The sequence below is a fragment of the Ranitomeya imitator genome, chromosome 10, assembly GCF_032444005.1.
Source record: "Ranitomeya imitator isolate aRanImi1 chromosome 10, aRanImi1.pri, whole genome shotgun sequence".
NCBI lineage: Eukaryota > Metazoa > Chordata > Amphibia > Anura > Dendrobatidae > Ranitomeya > Ranitomeya imitator.
In genome coordinates, this window is record NC_091291.1 from 122,064,051 (window position 1) to 122,090,996 (window position 26,946).

At 41.0% G+C, this 26,946-nt stretch overlaps 1 protein-coding gene across 1 annotated transcript; it reads right to left on the bottom strand.

The window, feature by feature from the left end:
- Window positions 1-168: 168 nt before the first annotated feature.
- LOC138652248 (5-hydroxytryptamine receptor 3A-like) lies at window positions 169-25,625 on the bottom strand. Its single transcript, XM_069743016.1, has 11 exons — window positions 25,571-25,625; window positions 23,728-23,888; window positions 23,320-23,364; window positions 20,519-20,628; window positions 18,466-18,635; window positions 17,254-17,411; window positions 16,154-16,364; window positions 14,979-15,209; window positions 12,893-13,069; window positions 12,129-12,364; window positions 169-252 (listed from the first exon to the last, which is right to left on the bottom strand). The coding sequence occupies exons 1-11, from the start codon at window positions 25,623-25,625 to the stop codon at window positions 169-171; spliced, it is 1,638 nt and encodes a 545-aa protein (XP_069599117.1).
- Between the last annotated feature and the right edge of the window lie 1,321 nt (window positions 25,626-26,946).

A 26,946-nucleotide genomic window follows, 5' to 3' on the forward strand; every position in this document is an offset into this window, starting at 1 on the left:
GATCAGACAAAGCCTCCCGCCCGTTCCTACAGACCGTTAGCGCACTCGTCATCCATTTAGTGCCAGTTACTCAACTGTTTTTTTTTCTTCAATTAGTTTGCAACATTAATGCTACGTCATCTCCGGCCTGTAAATGCCAGCAATTAACTTCTTAATGGAAATGTAACATTACCGTGTTGCTATTAGCAGATATCTATGGGAATAGTCATCCTCAAGATGGAAAACTACAAAAGCAATGCCGAGCACAAATACCTGCAAGTAGAATAAAATTGCAACTGAAAATCACAAAATACATGCGGTGCTTTATTTGTGTTCATATTGTCTGTGTATATATACAGGTGCTTCTCACTAAATTAGAATATCATCAAAAAGTTAATTTATTTCAGTGCTTCAATAAAAAAAGTGAGTCTCATATATTATATAGAGTCATTACTAGTGTTGAGCGATACCATCCGATACTTGAAAGTATCGGTATCGGATAGTATCGGCCGATACCCGAAAAGTATCGGATATCGCCGATACCGATATCCAATTCCAATACAAGTCAATGGGACACCAAGTATCGGAAGGTATCCTGATGGTTCCCAGGGTCTGAAGGAGAGGAAACTCTCCTTCAGGCCCTGGGATCCATATTAATGTGTAAAATAAAGAATTAAAATAAAAAATATTGATATATTCACCTCTCCGGCGGCCCCTGGACATCACCGCGGGTAACCGGCAGGCTTCTTTGTTTAAAATGAGCGCGTTTAGGACCTGAGAATGACTTCGCGGCTTCTGATTGGTCGCGTGCCGCTCATGTGACCGCCACACGACCAATCAGAAGCCGCGACGTCATTCGCAGGTCCTAAATTCCTAGAATGAGGAGTTTAGTGCCTGAGAATGACGTCGCGGCTTGTGATTGGTCGCGTGGCGGTCATATGAGCGGCACGCGACCAATCAGAAGCCGCGACGTCATTCTCAGGTCCTAAACGCGCTCATTTTATACAAAGAAGCCGGCCGGTTACCAGTGGTGATGTCCAGGGGCCGCCGGAGAGGTGAATATATCAATATGTTTTATTTTAATTCTTTATTTTACACATCACTATGGATCCGATACCGATTCCCGATACCACAAAAGTATCGGATCTCGGTATCGGAATTCCGATACCGCAAGTATCGGCCGATACCCGCTACTTGCGGTATCGGAATGCTCAACACTAGTCATTACACACAGAGTGATCTATTTCAAGAGTTTATTTCTGTTAATGTTGATGATTATGGCTTACAGCCAATGAAAACCCCCAAATCATTATCTGAGTAAATTAGAATACTTTATACCACCAGCTTGAAAAATTATTTTAAAATCCGAAATGCTGGCCTACTGAAATGTATGGTGAGTAAATGCACTCAATACTTGGTCGCGGCTCCTTTTGCATCAATTACTGCATCAAAGCGGCATGGCATGGAGGCGATCGGCCTGTGGCACTGCTGAGGGGTTATGGAAGCCCAGGTTGCTTTGATAGCAGCCTTCAGCTCGTCTGCATTGTTGGGTTTAGTGTCTCTCATCTTCCTCTTGACAATACCCCATGGATTCTCTATGGGGTTGAGGTCAAGCGAGTTTGCTGCCAATCAAGCACAGAGATACTGTTGTTTGTAAACCAGGTATTGGTACTTTTGGAAGTGTGGACAAAGGCCAAGTCCTGCTGGGGAATGAAATTTCCATCTCCAAAAAGCTTGTCTGCAGAGGGAAGCATGAAGTGCTCCAAAATTTAAAATTTCCTGTTAGACGCCCGGCTTAGTTTGGTCTTGATCAAACACAGTGGACCTACACCAGCAGATGACATGGCTCTCCAAACCATCACTGATTGTGGAAACTTCACACTAGACCTCAGCAGCTTGGATTGTGGCCTCTCCGCTCCTCCTCCGGACCTTGATTTCCCAATGAAATACAAAATTTACTTTCATCTGAAAACCACACCTTGGACCACTGACAACAGTCCAGTTCTTTTTCTCCTTGGCCCAGGTAAGACGCTTCTGGCGTTGTCTATTGGTCATGAGTGGCCGACACAAGGAATGCGACACTTGTAGCCCATGTCCTGGATACGTCTGTGTGTGGTGAAGCAATGACTCCAGCAGCAGTCCACTCCTTGTGAATCTCCCCCAATTTTTGAATGGCCTTTTCTTAACCATCCTTTCAAGGCTGCGGTTATCCCGGTTGCTTGTGCACCCTTTTCAGCCACACTTTTTCCTTTTACTCACCTTTCCATTAATGTGCTTGGATACATCACTCTGTGAACAGCCAGCTTCTTTAGCAAGTTTAGGAAGCCTTTACAGGTGTTTTTTGTTAATTATTCTAAATAACTGAGATAATGACTTTCTTGTTTTCATTGGCTGTAAGCCATAATCATCAACATTAACAGAAATAAACACTTGAAATAGATCACTCTGTTTGTAATGATTCTATATAATATATGAGTGTACCTAGGGATGAGCGGACCTGTGGAAGTTCGGGTTCTGGTATCCTACCCAAACTTTATTTTAAAGCTCAGGTTCAGGTACCAGAACTGTTCCCGAACTTGAATCAGAACTCGAATCCCATTGAAAACAATGGGAACCCATTTTTGTTTTTGAAACTGGAACCAGATGAGGGTAATCTGGAATTCTGAGCCAGGAAAATCCATAGTAAACTGAATTTAAATGCTAATTCCCATTTTACTCCTATCTATACAGGGTAATTTAATTGTTTCTAAGCTTGAAAAAAGGCTTAGGTCCATCAAGTCCAACAAATATTTTTAATGTGCCAATGGGGCATTTAGGCAAATGCTGATTACTTTGTGGACCCCTACTGAGATCACATCCAATCTCATGAGCAAGGATCTAAATGCCCCATTGGAAAAGAGGCATGATGCATTCCTAGTGGTTTAACTTAAAGTTCGTAGGACCATATCTAAAATGTCCAACTAAACAAACCCCCACTCAGGTCTTTTGGTCTTTAATAGTATTGGTCATTTTCTATGGGACAAAGGAACCTTTATTCTCCAAGACATGCCTGATACTACTACCACTGCACTCACTGTAGATTTAATCATGTAGCCATCGCGCTATTCATTGTCTGTAGGACTTCCCAAGATGGCTGTATAAAGCGCATATGTGACCATCATTCCATTCCAGTGGTGGGACCCCCAAAGATTGGCCAGTTATCATCGATCCTGTGGATAAGTGACAACTTGCCAAGAAGTAAGTAAGCCTTTAATGACTTCACCTTAACATAAAGAAAATAAACATCCTGACCCACACAGCATATAGATGAAAGAAAATACCAAGAGACATATAGTAATACTTCCGAAATTTATGATCTACGTTATCATTAGGATCTTAAGTATTGAGAATTTAAACTGATTTCCAACCGTTATTTTCTTACTAATGAGGATACAGTTAGGTCTATGAGGCCGGATGTATTCTGAACTTATTGTAAGCTTGTGCACTTAGTCTTTGGAGATATTAATCTACATTACTGAAGTTTTTAGAACTTTCTACTTTGTGGGCTGTAGTACTGCTGATAACGTGACGCATTAAAAATGCATGATACAAAAGCAACAAAATGTAGAGGAAATATTCCTAATTTGAAATGATATAACGATGAATGATCAGATAATGAAATTTCCTAGTATTGTAGGTCTTGCAAGTGGAACATTATTTCCAAATAAACCATTATCGTTTAATTATTTGCTATCTTGGTTGCCTAAAATAATTTCTTTTAGATTATATGAAGGTGAAGCACTCATGAAATTACTTCTAAATTTACAATTAAGTACTTAATACGTTTTCCAAGAGCTAATGGGTTGAACTAGATGGACTTATAGTGTTCCTTCAACCTTAATAACTATGTAACTATGTAATATATTGAAAACTAATTCTTAAGATAGATCATCAATATGAGAACAAAGTGGTCTGTCTTCCAGCCAACACCTCCACCAATCTGCTGATATTTGCTCCACCACTTGCCTACTTTGGACATATAATGTCACGACTGTTGTCGGGTGTCCCGGGACCAGGGGCTCCTTCCCTGCCCCTAACACTATGGGCGCTCTAGCTTGCCATGTTCCCCAGATTACTTTTTTGCAGTTAGAGTTAAGATTGGGGCTGAGGTTAGGGTTGGGGCTAGGATTAGGGTGGGGTTAGAGCTAGGGTTAGGGTTGGGCTAGGGTTAGGATTGGGGCTAGGGTTAGGGCTGAGACTAGGGTTAGGGTTGTGTTGTGGTTAGGGTTGTGTTATGGTTGCGGTTGTGTTGGGGTTACGGTTGGGATGTTGGGGAGAGGGTGGTGTTGGGATTGGGGTTACGGTTGTGGTTAGGGTTATGGTTGTGGTTAGGGTTGGGGTTAGGGGTAGGGCTGGATTAGGGTTGGAGATAGAACTGGGGGGATTCTACTGTTTAGGTACATCATGGGGTCTCCAAACGCGACATGGCACCCGCCATTGATTCCAGCCAATTTTGCGTTCAAAAAGTCAAATAGTGCTCCCTCCCTTCTGAGCCCTGCCATGCGCCCAAACAGTGGCTTTCCCCCACATACGGGGTATCGGCATACTCTTGAGAAATTGCACAACAAATTTTGTGGTCCATTTTTGCCTGATACCCTTGTGAAAATAAAAAAGTTTGGGTCTAAAATAAATTTTCTGTGAAAAAAGGAAAATGTTCATTTTTTCCTTCCACATTGCTTTAGTTCTCATAAAGCACCGGAAGGGTTAATAAACTTCTTGAATGTGGTTTTCAGCCCCTTGAGGGTGCAGTTTTTAGAATGGTGTCACTTTTGGGTATTTTCTGTCATATTGACCCATGAAATTCCCTTAAAATGTGATGTGGTCCCTAAAAAGTTTTTTTTTTTAATTTTGTTGGAAAATGAGAAATCGCTGGTCAACTTTTAACTCTTATAACTTCCTAAAAAAAATTATTTTTCCAAAAATTGTGCTGATGTAAAGTTGACATGTCGGAAATGTTATTTATTAACTATTTTGTGTGACATGACTCTGATTTAAAGGCACAAAAATTAAAAGTTTGAAAATTTCAAAGTTTTCAACATTTTGGCCAAATTTCCTTTTTTTTCCTAAATAAACGCAAGTTATATCGAAGAAATTTTACCACTAACATGATGCACAGTATGTCACGAAAAAACGTTCTCAGGGTCAGTGGGATCCATTGAAGTGTTCCCGAGCTATAACCTCATAAAGTGACAGTGATAAAAAATTGGCTCGGTCATTAAGGTCAAAATTGGTTGGTCACTAAAGGGTTAATGCAGTTGTGGTTTTGCAGATTATCCAGGAAACTATGTGGCCCCTTACATTCATCTGTCTTCATTGCTGCCGTCAGACGCCCAGCAAGCATCGTGCATTTGTCCTCTTCATTATTGAAAATCATGATCACTACAGGATAGATATAACGTGCTACTTCACTGTACTTGTAAAGTTTCTTTTTACCCAACAATATATAAAGCGTGAAGCAATGTTTGCATTTGCTGATGTTACTGAACAAGGCACCGCCGTGCTGCTTGTAACGACACCTTCGTTGTAGGTTTGCTCGGGTGCTGTTATTATTTTATGTGAAGTGTTTGAGGTGTTAAAGACTTTGCAGTGTGAGACGGTTGTACAACCTTTTAGTAACGGTTTTGTGAAACCTGTTAATCTTTGTAAAGTCTATTTTAAGTGTTTAAGTATTCGCAGTTCAGCTCAAAAAGCCAAACAACTGCTAAAAAAACATATTAACTTTCAATATGGCCACCATTTACCCATAAAGACATTGGCAATGAATCCCATGATTTCTCTATTTGTATCACCTTGGGACTATTCCTGTATTTTGCTTTATTTAAACGATTTATTCTTATTAGGTATCGCATCGGGAGGGCGGTAAAGTCGCGATGGGGGCAGGCTTTGCAGCCTTGAGAATCTCTCCCACCCATGTGCTCACCCACCTATCCACTCTCTCTTTCCCCTTGTGCTGACTTCTCCCATTTGTGCTCTCTTCTTTGACCTGTCTACCTCATGTGCTCTGCCCCTTGACTGCTGTCTTTCTCCTTCCTGTGCTGTGTTCTCACCTCATATGCTGTCCCATTTGAGCTGTCTCCCCCCTAAGCTCTGTCTCTCTCACCCCTGTGCGCTTTCTCTCTCCCCATCTGCTGTCTTCTCCTCTCATGTCATCTCTTCTTTGAGCTGTGTACCCAATGTGCTCTCCCCCTTGTGTACTCTCTTTTTCTCCACCACTGTGCTGTCTTCTTCCCTCAGGTGTTCTCTTGTTTGAGCTGTCTCCCCCCTTTGTGTCCTCTTTCCTATGTACTCTCACCCCTCCCCCGTGTTAAAATGAAAGCAAAGTAGTTAAAGGTAACATTTTATTAACATGGAAAAATTTACCCGTTGTTGTCTTCGACGTTGTGCCTTTGCTTCTTTCCTTTCATTGTCATTGGCGTACTTTTTAGGAGGAGCCATGTTGGTGTTGATATTTGCTTTTTAAAGGGGTTTTCCCACAAACGAAAGTTCATTTTAAAAATTGTCTGTGTCTGACCGTGTACCGAACATACCACAGCTCCTGGAGAGGAGGAAGCAAAAGACAATACTGACATTACAACAGGAGATGGCAGAGGATACATTTTGTGAGGTAAAATATTGTTTAAAAACAGTCAGTGAAATATTTTACCTGACAAAATGAATCCACTGCGATCCCCTGCTGTAATGTTAGTATTGTCTTTTGCTTCCTCCCCTGCCCAGGAGATGGGGTATGCTCCGTACATGGTAAGACACAGACAATTTTAAAAATGAACTTTCGTTTGTGGGAAAACCCCTTTAATGTGACCGGCTTCCTCTGCCTGTAGACACGTCGCGCATCTGCCACCGGGATCAGCTGAATAATTCCCTGCACCTGCGCGGAATTCACACAGGTGCAGTAAATCAGAACTCCGCCATCTTTGTGCAGATAGATAGCAGTGGCCACATTAAAGCTGCACATGTGCTCCTCCTGTACAAAGATGGCGGCGGTCAGTGAATCATTCGGCTGATCCTGGCGGCGGCGTGTACACGACAGTGTTCCGCTGGTGGTACCGCGCAAGAGGGTGCACACAGCATATACAGTGTGTGTGTGGTGCGTACAGCGTATACAGTGTGCGTGTGGTGGGTACGGCATATACAGTGTGTGTTTGTGTGGTGTGTACAGCGTATACAGTGTGTGTGTGGTGCGTACGGTGTATGCATTGTGTGGGGTGTATACGGCATATACAGTGTGTGTTTGTGTGTGTGGTGCGTATGGCATGTACAGTGTGTGTGTATATGTGTGTGTGTGTGGTGCGACAGTGTTCCGTTGATGGTACCAAGCAAGAAGCTGGAACCACCAGCAGTTTCCATCACTTGGGTGTCCCAATATGGAGGTCGGTGAACTTCCACCGCTGGAATTCTGGGATCCGGACACATCTGGGTGGAACAGGATGTGAAGACATTACAAGGTAAGTATATATTAAGATAAAGCAGGAAATACAGATTTAGATAAATTACAGAAATCTTTGGAGGTAATCTATGATATGCTCTCCTGAACATATATCACAGCCCTCCCAAACCCTGCAAATAGAGAGGGTGCATCTAGGTCAGGACTGGCCATCTAGTAATTCTGGCAAACACCAGATGGGTTGGTCCTACATCGGCCCACAATACTTTCAACAGTAACGGTCTCTTCAGGATGCCAATACTGTGGAAAGCTGTAGTTGAGCAGGGCGCCATGGACTCCCCGCTCTGCTGCTTGCTAATGCAGGCAGCAGCTGGAGTGGAGGAGTGCATCACCACTCAGCACGGGAGTGGAGTGAGGTGAGTATTAGTTTAGTTTGATTATTTGACAGGCACAGATGGACTTTACTACTATTAATAGGATCCACAATGGGGGTCAAAATTAACAGGATGCACAATGGGGGAGTGGATTATTAAAAGGAGCCACAATGGGGGTCATTATTAAGAGGAGACACAATATGTGTCATTATTAAGAGGAGATACAATGAAGGTCATTGTTAAGAGGAGTGTCTGTTTGCAGAAGGTCTCAGTAGTTTGCTTTGTAGACTAGTAGCCACCTCCTCCAATGCTAATGGCCATACCTGGATCTGGTTGTTTATAACTCCCAACTTCCTGGTGGGAGTTGCAGGTGATATTTTCTATTTGCACTTCTCTGTTAAGGCTTGGGCTGTAGCAGTCTGCTAACATCCTCTTTGGAGTTTGCAGGGCGTCAGTGTTTCTCTCTGAGTCTACTCAAGCTAAATATCTCCCTTGTTTCGTTATGGTACCTGGCTCTCAGAAGCCATTTCCTTCAGGGCCACACTGAAAGGATAAAGGATGCATTAGCAGTGTATGAAACTCCAGTGTCTTTGTAGGCTGCCATGTCTTGACTATTCGGGTGGATAGATGCCTGCGGGACAGATTGGTAAGACCACTTGCTTCCGAGCCCTCTTTTCGGGACAAGATCCCGGTGTTGGAGGAAAGGTCCAGGGGTGAACCTATACTTGTGGAGTTTGATGAACCCATGCAGTTGGGTGTCGCATGTTTCTCCCAACATTTGCAAGAAAAAGGGTCTATGTTTATTTTGGGAGGAAGGAACATTTTATTGTGGCATGTCCAGCTATCCCAAATCAACAAGAGACTTGATTAACCCTTTGGAACCTTGAGCTTGATAATCAGGAGATGTGTTCGTTTTCAACCTGCAGAACGTCTCAGTAGTTTAATTTGCAGACTAGTGGCTACCTCCCTTGGTGCTATTGGCCACACCTGGACCTGGGTATTTATAACACCAAACTTCCTGTTGGGAGTTGCGGGTGATATTTTCTATTTTCTCTTCTCTATTGAGGCTTGGAGCTGTAGCAGTCTGCTGGCATCCTCTTTGAAGTTTGGAGGGCGTCAGTGTTTCTCTTTGAGCCAACTAAATCTAAGTGTCTCCCTTGTTTCGTTTATCCTAGCAGTCTTTAGTATTAGTGCTGTTCGACCATCGTTCACCTCTTCCTTCCCTAAGCAGGTTTTATCTCTAGGGTCTGGCAGGGATTATGTATCCTGCTCGGCGATAGGTGTGGAACGTATTTAGGGTCTCTTAGGGCAGACAGGGTGATGTTAGACCTGCCTAAGTGTCTCCACTCCTCGCTTTCCTTGTGTTGGGCCCCCATCCCCTTATCTCTTTGTGTTGCTCTTAGTCTGTCCTACACAGTGCATGACAAGGAGAGACAGTGGGATCATTGTTAAAAGGAGACACAATGGGGGTCATTATTAAAAAGAAACACAATGGGGTTATTATTAAGAGGAGATACAATGAGGGTCATTGTTAAGAAGAGACACACAATGGGTGTCACTATTATGATGAGCTACAATGAGGGTCATTGTTAACAGGTGCCATAATAGGATCACTATTAAGAGAAGATACAATGGAGTCATTATTAATGTAAGGCACAATAGGGTCATGATTAAGAGGAGACACAACGGGGCTCATTATTATAAGGAGGTGCAATGGGGATCATTATTATTATAAGGATGCACTGAACCTGGCTGATGCTGCAGGAACTCGACAATAGGTAATTATGGAGGCAATATTTCCATAAGATTGAGGTGGATTTTCCAAGTAATTTGTTTAGTGCTCTAGACCAGGAGTCCCCAACTACCAGTCTACCATGGCTCAGAGCACACTGCAGGTGCCTGACCTTGTGGCTCATTATCACCGAGGTGCACGTACGAACTCAGTGTTCATCATCTGAATGCTGCAACACACGGGGAGCCGGCGGCTGTAGCACAGTGACAGCTGCAGCTGCTGGCTTCCAGAAGACATCAATACTCACCCTCCATCGCTGCATCTCCATCTCTCTGCATCTCTGTCCTGGCACGGCAGCTTCTTCCTGTGCTGAACAGTCACATGGTACTACTCAATAAGGTCATGAATATGGATGCGACTCCCCTCCCATAGGCGTGGAGTGCATATTCATGACCTTAATGAGCGGTACCACGTGACCGCTCAGCACAGGAAGAAGCTGACGCACTGGGACAGAGATGCAGGTACGTGCAGCGACTGTATGAGGGGGGTAAGTATAACAGAAAAGGACAGAGGAGGACGGGGAGGACAGGGGAGGATGGAGAAGGATGGGGAGCCCAGCCATGCTTACAAAATGGGACCGGGGGAGCCATGCATACAAGGATGGGATCTTGTTATACATGGGAGATTATATGTTTGGTGCCATCATGCTATATATGGGGATTATACAGTACGCGTGGCACCCCAAGAGTCTGGTTGCCACAATGGCATTGCCTTCCTCAGGGGGGTGATGTCATGCCTGGAAGCAAGGAGGGGTCCCCATAGCAGGTAACACAAACATATAACACTTTTCCGGACTCCAGACCAGAAGGGGAGCTCTAAACCTGGTTTCAGGGGAACTACCCTATAAGTTCTGGTCTGGAGGCGGGGTTAGAGAGTTTAGTGTGAGACAGTGAAAGGAAAGAAAGCATGTGAGGAGAGAGACTGGGAGTGGAGCTCTCTTAGCCCATACAATCTTGTGGATAACTAAGTCAGTCCACATCATAGTAGTTTTCACACTGATAGCACAATTGATTTGCAACAGACTAACTATACTTTGCAAAATAAACGTTTTCTTGAGAAAAATAGAAAAGACAAACACTTTAATATGCATTTATTCAAAAATCTTTTGTGTACAGCCAATGGTTTCACAAAGTTGCATATTCAATACCATACATGATTGCATTTTTTCAAATGGTTAATTCAATCTGAAAAATACATAGTTTGCATTATACTCATAGACAATACAATTAGAAATGATTAACATTTATCATAAACTTCAGTTATTACATGAGCAGTGAAACATACAAAGAAAGGAGAAAGTCTTCTGCTGCTGCTGCATCTCCCTCCTCCCCCCTTTTCCCTTAGAAAAACAGGTGCAGCTGCATTCTCCATTCTCGTTCCTCTCTGCCTTCTGCTTACAATGTGAAAATTAGAAAAACTGGTGCAACTGCATCTCCTCCTCCTGTCCTCTGTTTTCAAAATCAGAAATCCTGCTGCAGCTGCATCCCTGTCTTCTCCCCCTCTCCCCCCTCTACTCCCTTATCCCCTATTTTGAACTGAGATTTTAGAACATTTACATAAAGCTTAAGTCCCAGAAAGAGAAATTAAATGGTTATTCCCACAATCACATTTTTTTTCACAAAGCACAGTAAATGCATGTTACTTATTGTTAATATAGTGGCTAAGCACAATATAACTTTTCTTGTACCAGTGTTTCCTCTCTGTCTGCCCCCTCTATGCATCTAGCTTTACTTAACTAAAAATGATGGTCCTATTCTTATACTGCTAAAACTACTTTTCCCAGCAGCACTGCACTCCGCTTCTCCTCAGTGCTGCAGACCTCTCTTCTTTCCTGTTTGTTAGTGTCTAGCCCCACCTCTCTGAGTTGATAACTCAGCTGCATCCATCACAGATATTTGGCATATTAAGCTAAACTAAGTATATAATTCACAGTATTTTTCTGTGTACTGTGTACTTTTGTACACAACTTTGCAAGTCCAATTTTATTTTCGGCTATCTACATCAGTTTAGATGCCTGAATGTTTTTACATCTTTGCTCTGTTAGCTGCTTTTTAGCAGAGCTAAACTGTCTTGCACTTTTTCACAGTGGAGCTTGTAGTAACTAGGCTCATTAGAACTTACACATGCAGTGCTGATCTGTGTTTGATGGCTGCAGCAGTCACTTCAGTGATGTAAAACGGCAAATGCTACCCTTTTGATACATATGGCAGAAGATTATCTTCTGCCATAAGCATCAATAAAGCAGCTTTTTGCAGTTTCACATAACTGATCTGTCTGTTGCAGTTCTGCGCTGCACTACCTAGAAATTACAAGTTCTATTGTGGAGGAAATCAGGACAGTTGAGCTCTGATAGAAACCAGTTAGCAATTATGTAAAAAAAAATATTTATTTTTTTTTTGGGGGGGTGAAATAACCCTTTGAGAGATGTTATACAATGCCACTTTCCATATTAATATACATTACAAAGTTTCAGATACTCACATGTACTATTGATAAACCTATGCACAAAATTATTGGTCAGCTTCAAATTTTAGACAACTATATGATTTGACCAACATATTACCAAGGTAACACTGTAAGTCATCACAGTTATCAAATACACCCAGAAAAGGAATTTATCTAGTACGTATCCAATGAGCAGCCATTCATTAGACGTTCCGTGATCATTGTGGTCTTTAATATTCTGACGGATGGTCACTATCTCATTGAAGATGCTTTCCATAATCTCCGAGCGTTCATTAATTACTGCAGGTGTCTGTGCCGAGGGTTCACCAATCCCAGTAAATCTGTTCACTTTATCTGTGTAAATTAAATATAAGGTTACATAGTATTCCAGTTATAGAGAAATACAAGTGTGAGACAAAACAATGGTCCAGCATTCGTGAAACTTAGCTTCGAAAGTAAGCTTTGTGGATCGTTCAGGAGATGTGCAGTGCGTGTGTAAGGAAGCAGACAAGAGAAAAGACGAGTATGATTAGTATCTGAGTATCTGTGGGCGAACACCACCATCTGTTGGTCAAAGGCAAAAGGGAAAGTAAAGAAAGAATTATAGTACTAGGAACCCCAAGAGTGGAAGTGTATGTTCCCAAGGAAGAGATTGAAGACGACACCAGGTCAGGTGACACCTGTGTCACAGTTACAAAGATATAAAAGGCCAGGCCGGAAAGGGGGGAGTTTGCGCCAGAGCCAGGACCAGGCAGGACATGTGGCTTTGAAATGGGCTTACAGCCGCCAATGAAACATAAGGGTCCAAGAGCAGTCAAAATCCAGAGAAGGCCTGAGCTGACAGAAAGATTTGTGACCTGAGGTAAGAGGAAGACAAGTGACCCGCGCCAGTAGGAGACCGTAAAAAATGCCAGTAGAAGATTGTAATCAATGCCAGTAGAAGACCGTAAGCAGCACCAGTAGAAGACCGTAAGAAATGCCAGTAGAAGATTGTAATAAATGCCAGTAGAAGACCATAAGCAGCACCAGTAGAAGACCGTAAGCAACGCCAGTGGAAGACTGTAAGCAAAGCCAGTAGAAGACCGTAAGAAGCACCAGTAGAAGACCATAAGCAACGCCAGTGGAAGACTGTAAGCAAAGCCGGTAGAAGACCGTAAGCAGCACCAGTAAAAGACTGTGATCAGATTCGAATAAGGCTCGGGAGACGATCCAGAGGATCCAGTGTGCACATGATTGATTTTTCACACTGAACAACAGTCTGCATGGGAAATATCGTTACATGTACCTCTTTGGTTGATTAGGGGACTAGACTAGTGTATGTACATAGCAAGTACATCCTGCAACCAGCTAAACATCAATTTTGCAATTGGGTTTCATCAAGCATTTTGCATTGTTTGCCTGTCTATTGCTGGCTGCAGAATCTCTATGAAAATCTGACAGAAGATTTTGTAACTCTGAACTCCTCTCAGCTGATTTATGACCACAGACTACATCAAAGTTGAATGTGTCGGGAAACAAAAAGCCTGGAAAAGCCAAACAGTGCAAAATTTTTAATGAGGCCCAATTGCAAAAATTAATTTTAGCTTCAAATACATGCATAAAAAAATGATCCTCAAAAGTGGACAGCCCAACCCAATGTGTTGGATTTGATTTTCATCCATTTTTGGTCGGTGCGTCCATTTTTAGCCTTGGTGTGGCAGTTGTTTTTCTTAAAAACAAGATATCCATTTTGTAAGGGAGTTATGGCGCCTTCTTGGTTTTTATCATCTTATTACAAGGGTTTGTCTAATATAATAACCGGATGTTCTTGTTTCCAACTTGGGGGTGTGTACAACCCCTGGTAAAAGTTATGGAATTATCACAATTAGAAAATGTTATCTTTGCTGTCCGTAGCTCTCGTTCTATCAGCGCAGCTGAAGAGTATGTGCACACGATGTCTTTGTTAGGTGGATTCTGCTTGGAAACCGCCTGAAAAAGCGCTACAAAACAACCGCAAGAATTGAACCCAGTGCACAGCAATGTAAAACCGACATTGCTGTGCACATATTCCCCTCTTTTTGTCACTTTTTTTAACCAGGATTTGGAAACTGAAGCGGTTAAAAAAAGTAACATGTTCAGTGTTTGGGTGAGAAGACATTGCCTGGAAAAATGACGGCAAAGCCACCAACGAATTCAATTCAGGAAAAAAATGAGGTATTTCTCTCCTGAAGTGACTTTGCCTAGAAAAATTCAGCGGCTTTGCCTGCCGAATGCAGACGCTGTAGGACAACGCCCTCACAAATGAAAGTTGAGCTATCTTTTTTTCTTATTGACAGTCTGCCCCATTGTTTGGTAAAGGGGATTGTGTAGTGAAAACAAGTTATCACAAATCCACCGTATAGGTGATAACTTACTGCTCCGCCAGGGTCCCACCAATCGGATGCGCAAATTGGAGATTTTTTATCCCTGACAGGCACTTTTATCCAAGTTATAAAATGGATCAACAGGTCCGCTCCATTCATTCTCTATAAGGCACCTGGAGAAAGCCAAGTCAGCAGTCGCATAGGGAATCAAAGGGAGGCGGTCCAGCATGCGAAATGCTGCTCCACTCTAACGGGTGTAAAAGTACCCTCTTCAACCGATCAGTGCAGGTCCCAGCAATCGGCCCCCCACCGATCAATAAGTTTTGTGGATAGGTGATAACTTGTTTTCACCAGACAACTCCTTTACTCCTTGGACAATCTGGCTTCATGAATCACATCTCACACAATTGGAAATTCTCTCTTCTCCATTAGGGACATACTATTCTGTATATCTTTGTTTTTTATAATTATATAAAAAAAAATGTTTCAAATTGTATTTTTTTTTAATTTTAAACAAATGGGATTACAGTAACGATGGCAATTATCGTATACATGGAGGAAACAAATATATGAGGACCCTGTTTAACAATCACCTATTCCTCAAAGACCTCCAGTTAGGAACTCACCGCTACTAGTGTCCTCCATGTCTTGCGGCTCATCGGAAAGATTCCTTTTTTGCTTGATGCGCCAGTTTTTGTCCTTCATACAAACCAAGACGCTTAACTTTTCCAGAACTAATATCCTCATCCATTTTGGTACTTTCGGCTGGATATTTTTCTTACTGACTATTCGGACGATGAAGATACTTTCTGTCAAGCTGATCACAAGTAAAGCCATACAGACCAGGAAATAGCAATCTGAAGGGAAAACAATCATTATCCACTAAGCAAATAAACATACCAATACTTATTTATTATGCTTTGCTTATATAGCGCCATCATGTTCCGCAGCAGTGTACAGATATCAGCACTGTCCCCGTTTGGTGCTCAGAATCTAGATTCCCTATCAGTAGGTCTTTCCACTGTCATCTCCTATCTCAATAGTGGGAGAATCTGTAGTCACTGAAGACATATTTGTACCCATGAAATGAGAATTATCAATCCAGGAGGAGAAAAAAAGTGGAATTTCTCTAATAAGACATACAGTATGACAACATTGCTTATCTTCATGTGTACTAATTATGAATGAAACCTAAAAAATAAAACGTTTGTTTCGATTTCAAGAGGTTCTATTGTCAGGGACATTTATGGCTTTTCAAAAGGATATCAATATTTTTGAAGCACCTATGGAAATGAACCGAAAAGATGCGCAGACACTTCTCCACTTTTGACAGCACACTCTCTGGATTTGTGAGCTTGAGATACATGCATGTCCTAATGATGGGACTGGTATTTGTTGAACCTTTATGGCATATTGAGAAGATATTGATCATTTCAGATCCCTTAAAAAAATGACTGGTGAGCGTTGCGCATGTGCACCCATCTCTCCATTGTTTTGCGTGCAAAAGGCCCCGTTCTTGAGATATGGGTGTATCCAACCATCGATATCAGGGTCCAGATATGCAGTAAGTGTCCCAGATAGTTACTCCTTTACTGTATATTTCTATAGGATCATACTACTGATGGACACAGACCGAATTACCCTGAGAAAGAACAATATATGGGCTCTTTGTAGTCCAATATCTCATCATAAAGCACAATTCCACCAGTTTTGGAGGTGATAGTGGCCCCCTTACCGCTAGGGCCCCTGTGCCCCAGGTTGTATCGATGATACTGTATATCTACCCTTGGATCATTCATACCTATAATAGGAGTAGTGTGGGCTGAAGCCGGTAATGTGTCCGTAACGATGATAAGAAAGACCGAGTAACCCAGCAGGAGGGTGATCTTGAATGTAATCCTTTCTCCGCTCTCAATAGGGAGGTAGAATCCAATAATGTCCAAAGCCATGAGAAAGATGCTGGGTATGATCAGGTTAACCAAATAGTACAAGGGATGTCTCTTAAAGATGATCTATGGAAAATAATAAAGATGAAACAGTAATAAATTTAAAAAAATTAAAGTGCTACTAAATAAACTTATGGCACCTTTAAAAAACTCTTTTCACAGGCCATAGAGACATGGGGGCTGAAATATTGAGATCACCATTAGGTCCTCTGGGACTACCTAAGATAGAAAGAAAATAAAAATATACCCTACTGTAAGGAAGTAAATAGTAAACACAAATAACACAGGGTACATATGACTAGGTTAAGTTTCAATATTAGAGGATAGGACCGTCCCGATTGGGTACACCTTGATGTGGTGGTATGAATTTTATGCTTTTACATTGTTTACTAAGTACCCTATGTTATTTACTATTTACTTACTGACTACAAAGTATATTCTAATTTTGCCTCTTGCATTTTGCTTCTGTCTTAGGCTTAGTCTGATAAATGACCACGGAGTAAACATGCTTCTATATGTTGCATGTATACAAACTTATGTTCCGGTTCATTTCTTTGGTTCTTCTGTGACACTGAAGATCTAAACTCCAGAGTAGACTTTCAATGGAGCTATGTTATGAAAAACTACTGATATACTGTGTCTAAAACTAATTATCAAATTCGATGTTAGAGAATCCGGGATTTTTTTTTCCCTGGAGCAGAAAGCTTTTCTCTATCTGAATACTAAATAATGTGTAATACTTTATTTTTCCTGTGGGGGAGCTGTAGCAAAATTAAAAACTCACTGTCAAATCAAATTCTCCTACAGTTCACAACTGAAGGAAATCCTTCCGTCAGCATATAAGAAAGAGGCCTTCTAATAAAGACGGATTAACCAAGATATGTTCAGACTCATGGATTAGCCATAGATTATAATGTAACATGTTATACAGATTACCACTTCTGCGTTTACTCACATTGAACGTTAGCACTGCGAACTCTTCACCTTCATCAGCCTCCAGTCTGTAGCTGGAATATACTTTGACCAGTTCCCATTCTCCTTTATTGTAAAACATTCGCAGATCCTTCTTTGCATCATTTGCTGTTCTCCATGTGGACATATTGATGTGTTCGGCTGGTAACGACAATAAGTCATGTTATCCACAATCGGATGCTGGGATGGGAGAGGGCATCTGGAAGCCCACCAGGTAAATTCTTCACAATTCACACCACAAAGCTAGCTGGAGTAACATTTCTGGTGGAGATCTTTCTCCTTGGGGAGAGTGACATGTCAAGGAGAAACGTTACCCTTTGGATCCTGGTCAGATGTCTCTCACCCAGCAAAACCAGATCTCACACTATGCACTGATGAGGGGCAATACCCCGAAACAGTGTCTGCAAACTGAGATATTGGTTTTGGCTTTTCTCCTAAGTCATGTGACAAGGCTCATATTGACTTTTAGGATTGCTACTTCGAATAGGTGGCACTAGAGTTCTAGTCCTCTTCTTCTCTGAAGAGACAATTTGCATTTCTAGTAGAGGCGCACACCAATTGTAAGATGCACCAAATTCATTAAGAGCCATATGTATTTTAATGAATTTGGAGCACCTTTTCCAGCGCACCTTTTATTAGGAGCCTGCATGCAAAGCACCAATCTTGATAAATCAAGGCCATAATCTGTAAGAACATGCCCAAACTACCAAGAGCCATGAATAACACTGGGGTTGTTCTTTTCTGCCAGATTGATTATTGTGTAATATCTGAACCCCCTTTATCTATACTCATTGATAACTGTTAAAGGGATCGTTTACTATATCTTTATTTAAGCAAATGTGCTGAGGACCAGACTTTAAGGCACTCACTAATGTATACATATTACAAGTTCTCCTCCTTCCTCACAGATTTCACTTTTCTTTTGTCCTCACAATGGCCGCTGATGGAGGAGCGTGAGACCAGACCTGTCCATCAGCCTCCTCCAATAAAGAAGCACTGGATATGGTGAATACTGGTTTTCTATTGGAGGAGGCTGACGGGCAGCTCTGGTCACATGTTCCTCCATCGGCAGCCATTATGAGGACAGGAGAGCGGTGCAGTCTATGAGGAAGTTGGGTTACCTGTAAGGTTTGGGTCACAACAGCATATATTCTCTCGGGTGATGTATGTATTCAAGGAAAAGTTTGGGACTTACTTGTGTGTAGTTGGCTGCGAAAGCTCAAAGTGCAGTTGTGGACATCAAAAGGGAAGAAGTAGGTGTGGAACATGCACATGGTGGATAGCTTGTTTGTTTTTTGATATTTTACCAGTCCTGTGTTTTTGATGTAGACAAAACTATGTCCTAAGGATTTTCCCGAATCCAAACTGTGGAAAGAAGAGCATCTCACAGTGATTATAATATTGGCCGGATATTGGACGGTCCTAAGGTTTTATATAGACCTGTGCAAATGTTTCCATAAAGACACAGTAAGTGGACATCACACTATGTACTGTAGATTGTGGTGGATCTTCGTGGGTATAGTTTTTCTCTTACTGGTAACCATTAGCAGCACAGTACCACCTCAAGGTTGTGTATCTCTACAGTATGATCCCCGATAATGTCCAATTAATGGTGTCACTTAGGTACCTGGAAAGGTTTATGGCAATTAGATCATAAAACTTGTATTTTTAAATGGTATTTAAACATAAACTTAAAGGGGTTGTCCAGGACTTCGATATTGATGACCTACCGTAACGAAAAATTAATCAGATACTTTGAGAAACCACACACCAGAAGGCAGAGAATATTTTTCAATATTTTCTTAGATTTTTCTCATATTCATGATTCTCATCGCAAAACAAAGAGAAGAATCAAACAAGGACTGTAATCTATGGGCATCCACTCATTTATATGGAGAAGTCTGGGGTCAGGAATGGTCTTTGCCAAAAGTAGGCTCAGCAGTAAACAGACTCTTCTATCGCACCATGTTGTCTGTTTACTACTCGGTCTACATTTGGAGAAGACCATCTCTGACTTCTCCATACAAACGATTGAGTCAACCTAGACTATAGTCTTATGCCTGACGAAGCGTACATCATCTGAAAGGTTGCAAGTATTCAAGCATTTTCTTTTGCTCTCTGGTGCACAGTTCCTAAAATTCTATGATCAATACTGAAGAAATCAAGAACAAAGTGGTCTTATTTTTTGGAAAAAGCACTCGCCTCTTTCTTTGCACCAACTAAGGGTTAAGCAACCTGAACCTAGTTAATCTGCCCTTAGGCAAGATCATCAATCAAATCACTGGAGGTCAGACAAGTGCAGGATGCGCTGTTAATAGGTCCCACAGTTGTATGGACCCAGAACATCACAGCTCTGTACACTGAGTAGTGGCCATTGCTGATCACAATGGGTCCTGGGTGTTTGACCTCCACTGGTCTGATATTGATGACCTATCTTAAGTGTAGGTTATTAATATCAAAATCCTGGACTAGCCCATAAAACTAACTTTATTATATATGTAGTGTAGACAAAGCACAAATGTAATTGGCACTCAAAAAAACACTGCAAAAATGCGTTTTCACTGTAACATTTTTTTACTGCCAGGAGAGCAGGTTTTAGCTGCAGAAAAATAATTGCTGCTTATGAACATTTCTTAGGAATTTCTGCTTCGATGTGTACAAAATGTTAAACTTTACATGTTACTGTGAATCTTGCACTTTTATGAATCAGCCAGGACCATTACAAGTTAGGCTACATTCACATTTACGTTGTTGTGTGTTGCGTCGGCGACACAACACACAACGCATGCAAAACGCATGCAAAAACGCATTGTTTTGTGACACATGCGTCCATTTTTGGCTTCATTTTGGACGCAAAAAAATGCATCTTGCTGCGTCCTCTGCATCCTGACGCTTGGGCCAAAAATGAGGCATGCGTCACAAAACGCAAGACAACGCGCATGTCCATGCGCCCCCATGTTAAATATATGGGCACATGACACATGCGTCGCCACGGCTGCGCCCGACGCAACGCTAATGTGAACGTAGCCTTATTCTGATACTCCGGAACACAATAAACCTACATATAAAGCATGTTCTTACAATATAGATGTATTTCTATTTTAGTAATTTAAGATTAGAAATCTAAGAAACAATCCAACATCTTCCTAGATAAATCGAGCTGAAATGTGACCTACAATAAATCATACCTTCCCTATATTTCTTTTTTCTGTTTCTTTGTGTATAAAGAATGCCAGAACGATACTCACAATTCACTGATCATTATATCCGGGACCCAAATGTTCTCACTAGGAATGGAAATAATCGTCATATTGTCAAAGTCCTTTGGATTCCACTGGAGAAATTCATCGATCCAGTACTGAAAAACGAACACAAAATAAACGTGTATACAAAGAAAGTAACACAATGTGTAATGGATTGTGCTCTGATTATAAATAACTGTTTTAATCACTAACAATTTAAAGTCATCATTAATTTTACAAGGACTCTTTGGGCTTTCTAGTCTTAAAGGGAATCTGTCTCCCGGATTTCACCTCCCAAACTATTTATATATGCACATAGTTCTTGAAAAGACAAATCCAGAAATACCTTTAAATGGCCAGTCTTTTCTTCCTTTATTGAGAAATCAGCATTTGAATTGATATGCAAATGAGGCTGGAGGATTATGGTAGATCTGAATCCTCTGTCACTCCAGCTTTATTCCTCACCCAGAGTCACCTTCTCCTGCTTGACTGACAGCCTCTATGCTGTGTGACTTCAAGCAAAGGAGCCATCAGTCAAGCAGGAGGTGATACTGGGCAGGGAATATAGCTGGAGAGACAGAGGCTTTGGGTCTACCATAGCCCTTTTTCTTTGAAAGATGTATATGTACATATGTAGTTTAAGTTGTGAAATCCTGCTGACACATTCCCTTTCAAGAAGTATTGGCACGATTTCTCCACTCAGTGTGTCAAGTGATGGTTCAGCCATCCAATCTGAGGCTGGGGCATGCTGACCTGTTAGTTTTGCGAGTTCCAGTGTAGTCCCTGGTTATTTTGCTGGCTGTCTGCCTCTGATTACTGCCAGTTTTAGCCTTAGCTCAGTGGTGCATGTTTGCCTTGTTCTTCAGGGTTTTGTTTCTAAACTATTGTTGCTTGACATTGGACATTGCCTCTGATCATCTCTTTGCCTTTCCCCTCTGTCTTGATCTGCTACCTTCCTGAAATTCTGACCTCGGACTGTGGCATGATGACTTTGCCTTACCCCTTTTTGTTTATGATAAACCCTCTTAGTATCTGCCCCCTGGACCTCTTGGCTTCCCAATCTCACAGCTTGTCCGTGAGTAGTGACTAGAGTCACAGGTAATATGATTTTATAAGGCTGTAACATAGCAAGGTTCCTGCTGCTTTTCTTCTGCACATGGGCAATTCCAGTCACCTACTGTGCTGTAAATATAGCGCCATGATCCTTTCATCATGAGGATTGATGAGACCAACAAATAAAGTTGCCCTCTATATCACTATAGCATTAAAACCTGAAATAAATGAAATGTGAATTGCATTATTGTTATATAAAAATTAGAAAATACTTGGCACATATATTGACCAATTCATGTATTCCCAGCAGCTGCGATGAGGCGATTCTTGTTGCTGGGAACCTACCTAATGTGAATCCTCTCCTAGGCTGAAGCCTGCAATTATGTGGGTAGGTAGGATCATGCTATGATTAAAACCACCAGAGGCTGATGGGTGGAGTGCTCTGTCAATTTTTCCTATTTTCTAGAGCATTAATGCAATTCGCATATCATATATTTCATGTTTTAATATAATAGCATTACAGAGTGCTACTTTATTTGTTGGCTATATATGTGGAGATGGCTACTCTCAGTTTGCACTTGTACACACCTGTTTGGAAGTGACAGTCAATCTTTTGATATTTGTATGCATAGTTTCTCTGACTGAACACTCCACCCCTCAGCCTCTGGAAGGTTTAATCATAACAGGATCCTATCTAACCATATAATTGTAGGCTTCAGCCTAGGAGAGGATTCACATTAAGCAGGTTCCCAGCAACGAGAATCGCCTTATCGCGGCAGCTGGGTACACATGAATTGGCCAATTTATGCGCTAAGAATTCTCAACTTTTCCTATTTTCTAGAGCAATAATGCAATTAATATTTTATGTATTCCATTTTTGCATGCTATAGCGCTACAGAGTGCTATTTATTTGTTGGTTATATATGTGGAGATGGCCACTCTTAGTAAGCGCCTGTGCACACCTGTTTTCTGTTTGGAAGTGACCATCAGTCTTTTGTTTTTGAAGACTGGCAGGAGCCCTGGCAGTTTAATACCCACAAAGGAGGGTGTGGTGTCATATCCCAGCCATTATTGCATTTAAACACGTAGGACCGAAATTGTTATTTCATTTGCGCTATTGTCTGTCTAGTTATTGGTGTTTTCAACCTGTTTTTTTATTTGTGATTAATTCTTCTTTTGATTTGCACTTCTATTTAAATTACTTTTTTACGTTTGTCTGTTGTGTTTTTTTTTTTGCTTTGCCATCGTGGACATGGTTTGGGGGGGGTACCCAGATGTGTTCGCCTGATTCATCAATGTGATTTTTCCAAAAGTCTCACTTTTTTATGCAAATTTTTCCCCTGGAGTAATTTCATGTATTCCTGAAATTCTTCCTCTCCCTCATCCCTCTGAATTTTGTGCAACATTGTGCGAAATGTATGACTTTTTGCTGTAAAACTTCCTAAATGAGGACTTGATTATACAATTGGCACTAAAGTGAGGCTGCAATGTATTATGTGAAATAAGAGCCGTAGTCATTCATTTCTTCCTATGTGAAAGTTATATTCTGATGGTGAAATTTCATCTATCACTGTAAAAAAAAAAGTCTACAAGACCACCCGAAGTCCTAGACGTTGGGCACCACTTATCATGTCGGTATGGCACATCCTATGGATAGGCATAAAAAAAAGTTTTAAAAAAACTTTAAACCATTCTAACATTCAGAAAACTTGAATTTGGAAAAAGTCGATAGAAGTCTGTAGCAATTTTCTTACCCGATTATACAAGAAGTAGGTGGTCAGCAGCTGATTTTTTTCATCCTATGAATTGAAGCATTGAAAATAGTGATAAACATTGTATATATATTTTTTTTAAGAAAAATATAAGTAAAATTAGGGTATGAGGTAGTTTCATTTGGAGAGGAAGCTTTTAATATTTACAGGTGGACTAAGGCTGTTAAGTGGTTGAGTTAACGGGAGGAAAGTAGAAAGGAATAATTTTTTTTCTCCATTTAGGAAGTCGAGGAAAACCAAACAGTGCACTGGGTTTAAGTGGAATAAATTCTGGTATAATTCTTTCTATGAAGTTGCACTTAGAGATGATGCACATAAAAACCCATTTTATATAGATACACAAACTATATCTATCGGGTAGCAGCAACATATATATATATATATACCCACCACAGAGAGAATGGCGTAAACAGTTATGTCTATGTGGATATCGGTGGCCTTTTTCCAGTCCTGAACTGGCCTCACTTTGGCTTCGTACCCATTCATGAGGGAGTGTAGAAGACGCACCTCAGCTGACATTGATTGCTTAAAGTTAGATGTTTCTTGAGTTCCTTAACCAGAAACATAAATATATGTAAATATATTATTATGTTAATTTACAAGTACAACAAACATGCCATCATTTTATGCAATAAATTAATTATTCACACTTAGGTTAGGGTCAGAATACTGTATTTTCTTATCTGAGATAATTGGGATGATTATACTAATTACAATCTGATTAATCTCTGAGTATAATTATAGTGTGATCCGATTTTCTTAGATGAGGAGCAGATGGAAAAAATAAATTCTCCGTCTTCTCTATTCTGTCAGTCCAGGAAAATCAGAATGCATTTAGGCATCATCCAAGTGCAGTTCGATTTTTTTTTTTAATGGATTTATTGACTTGCGTGGCCGAGTGTGAGATGAATATTGGATGCAAATCGTGCACAGCCTCATAGAATAACATTGGTCCTATGTTTTGTCGAATCGCTCTTTGACTGAAACTACGGTCATGTGCACGAATTCTAAGGGAATGAAGAAGAAATCAGTTGTGGCTTTCACAGTGAATTTCACTCCAAGAAAAAATCTGCATGTTCACAGATTTATTGTGACCCATTGCATATCAAAGTGTAAAATTCATGATAAAAATCCACAGAAATAATCATCAGGATGCAAGTTTACATTCCACCCCGAGTGTCAATTTATGCACCAATCTATTTGTGAAGTGTACGGCTGCCATTTTTTAAAAGGGTATCCACTTTTCAGCTAATGTAATATATTTCAGACTTTCTGCCTGAAAATCCAGTATATGTGGAAGTCCCCTAAAAGGAGTGTGCAGGATTATAATATTTTTTCATTTTTGCGAAAACAGGGCCACTCTTGTCCACGGGCTGAATGCAGATGAACTGCATACTCCATATAGCCTACGGGCACCAAGTGTGGAGCTGTGCCATTTTTTATACTTATGGAAAAACACCACTTTAAATAAAAATTCTGCCACATTCTACCTCCAACTAACTACTAATTTCTAAGATTTCTTAGATTGAAGTCTGTTTCCAACCAGAATGCAAAAAAATAAAAACCTTGTGATTTTTCGTGGTTTCCTGCCCCATTTCCAAGAATCCGTTTATATGGTCAATGATCCAGAAATAAGTATAAATAGAATCATCGCGATCATCCATGGTCATCATATGTGAACACCTTTGGGACAGACATTTTTCTTTTCCTTTAAACGAATGTACTTTGGGTCAAAGATTTTTTGCAGTTAGGTTTCATTCAGAATTTTGCACCAGTTGCTTCTCCAGCATTTACGTTTCACAATACATTGCTGGCTGCAGAATGGCTTAACTATGAATCTGTCAATGCGCTTTCTCTGTTTGTAACTCTTTCTTTTTCTGAACTTCTCTTCGCCCATTTTATGACCACATCAAAGTTAAACTGAACTCTCGGGTGGTCATAAATCAGCTTGGAAGATGGTTTAGGAGATATAAAGGCCGCACATCCTGCTTTCAGAACAGCTTACTAACAAATTCACTGATAACTCAACCTGGAATTTGCTATGTACAGTTATAAATACATGCTGTAGAAGTTAAACAGTCCAGATAAAACCTAATTGCAAAAAAATCTTTCTAGCCAAAAGGGCATGATGTTATCTGGAGCCAGACTAGATGCTAAGGGGAACTCCATCAGTATTCCACAATTTTGATAAATCCCCAATGAATCTATTATCGGGCATCTACGATGTACTCACCTGAACAGAGAAGAATTAGAAAGAAGATGCTGTTCTGTACCCAGTTCGAAGCCATTGTTGCGCCCGTCTATCAATTATATTTGGTGCAGTTAGAGCAAAATTCCTGTAGTCTTATGAAAATACAAATCTTCTGCTCTATCGTTTAGCCAATGAACTAATGAATGCAAAAAGAGTCTAAGAAGTTGTAAATCTCAGCACGTTGGTCCATTCCAGAAGAAGTGAGTCCTGAACCGAGAGACAAAGAATATCACCACTTTGGTGCTTCTATCCCTCCCCCACTTTTAACATTCCACCAATCCTTTTTAAGATTGTAACATAAGTTTTAAGTACATATTATTGTCTGATGTAATGGCTTTAGGACCATTAGTACGTTCGTGGTCAACCTTCTACTATTTATGTAAACACATCGGCTTATAGTCACATAGGTCGTACAGAAGGCTAACGCATCAAAGTGAGGGTAAAATTGTTTTTTCTTGAGAGTTTTTTATTTAAAAAAAAAAGGTTGAATAGGATGAATGGTATCAATCAATAATAATGATCCAAAATATCACAAAACAAGACAAAACATCATCCACTGCTGGACCATGAGGTGTCCACCAACAACTGGGTACTTCCCAGAACTGAAGACAAAGGACAAATTATACAAAGCATTTTAATTCATTTTTCTTATAGTCAGTTTGAACTTTCTGCTACTTTCATATTTGCTTATTTTCCTCTATTTATTATTTCCTTTTTATCGTGTAAAGTGTCACAGTAATTCTTACCATTTTAATTCATATATCATACATTATATCTTGAAAAACAAAATCAATTTATAGAATGTACTATCGTAAAAATGTCTAAATGGTAAACCAAAAAAGAAATACATAAAATAAATGGATTTCTCAAAAGATATATAATATGTAGTGTTGAGTGATACCTTCCGATATCGGGAAATATTGGATCGGATTGGATCGGACCGATACCGAAAAAATATCGGGTACCGCCAATTCCGATACCGGAAACCAGTGCAAGTCAATGGGCCACAAATATCGGAATGAAAATAATCCCTTTCTTTCCTTGCACATCCAGTTCGGGAGGGGGGAAGAGTGTGGGCGGTGCATGCTCGGAGACTGTGCGTGTCTGTGTGTGCGGGTGGGGTCTGTACGGGCCTCTCGGGGGTCTGTGCGGGCCTGCTGGGGCCTGTACGGGCCGCTCAGGGGTCTGTGCGGGCCTGCCGGGGCCTGTGCGGGCCTCTTGGGGGTCTGTGCGGGCCTGCCGGGGCCTGTACAGGCCTCTCGGGGGTCTGTGTGGGCCTGCCGGGGGTCTGTGCGGGCCTGCTGGGGGTCTGTACGGACCTATCGGGGGTCTGTGCGGGCTTGCCTGGGGTCTGTGCG

Bases quoted from the DNA above. Each gene is read 5' to 3' on its own strand.
- LOC138652248 (XM_069743016.1), bottom strand. From the start codon at position 25,625: ATGGCTTCGAACTGGGTACAGAACAGCATCTTCTTTCTAATTCTTCTC. The intron at 18,636-20,518 runs GTGAGTATCGTT...TTCTTTCCACAG, and splicing joins GATATAATGATCAGTGAATT to TTTGGATTCGGGAAAATCCT. The intron at 13,070-14,978 runs GTGAGTTCCTAA...CTTTGCTTACAG, and splicing joins CATGGAGGACACTAGTAGCG to TCTTCCACTGGCGTTGCTTA.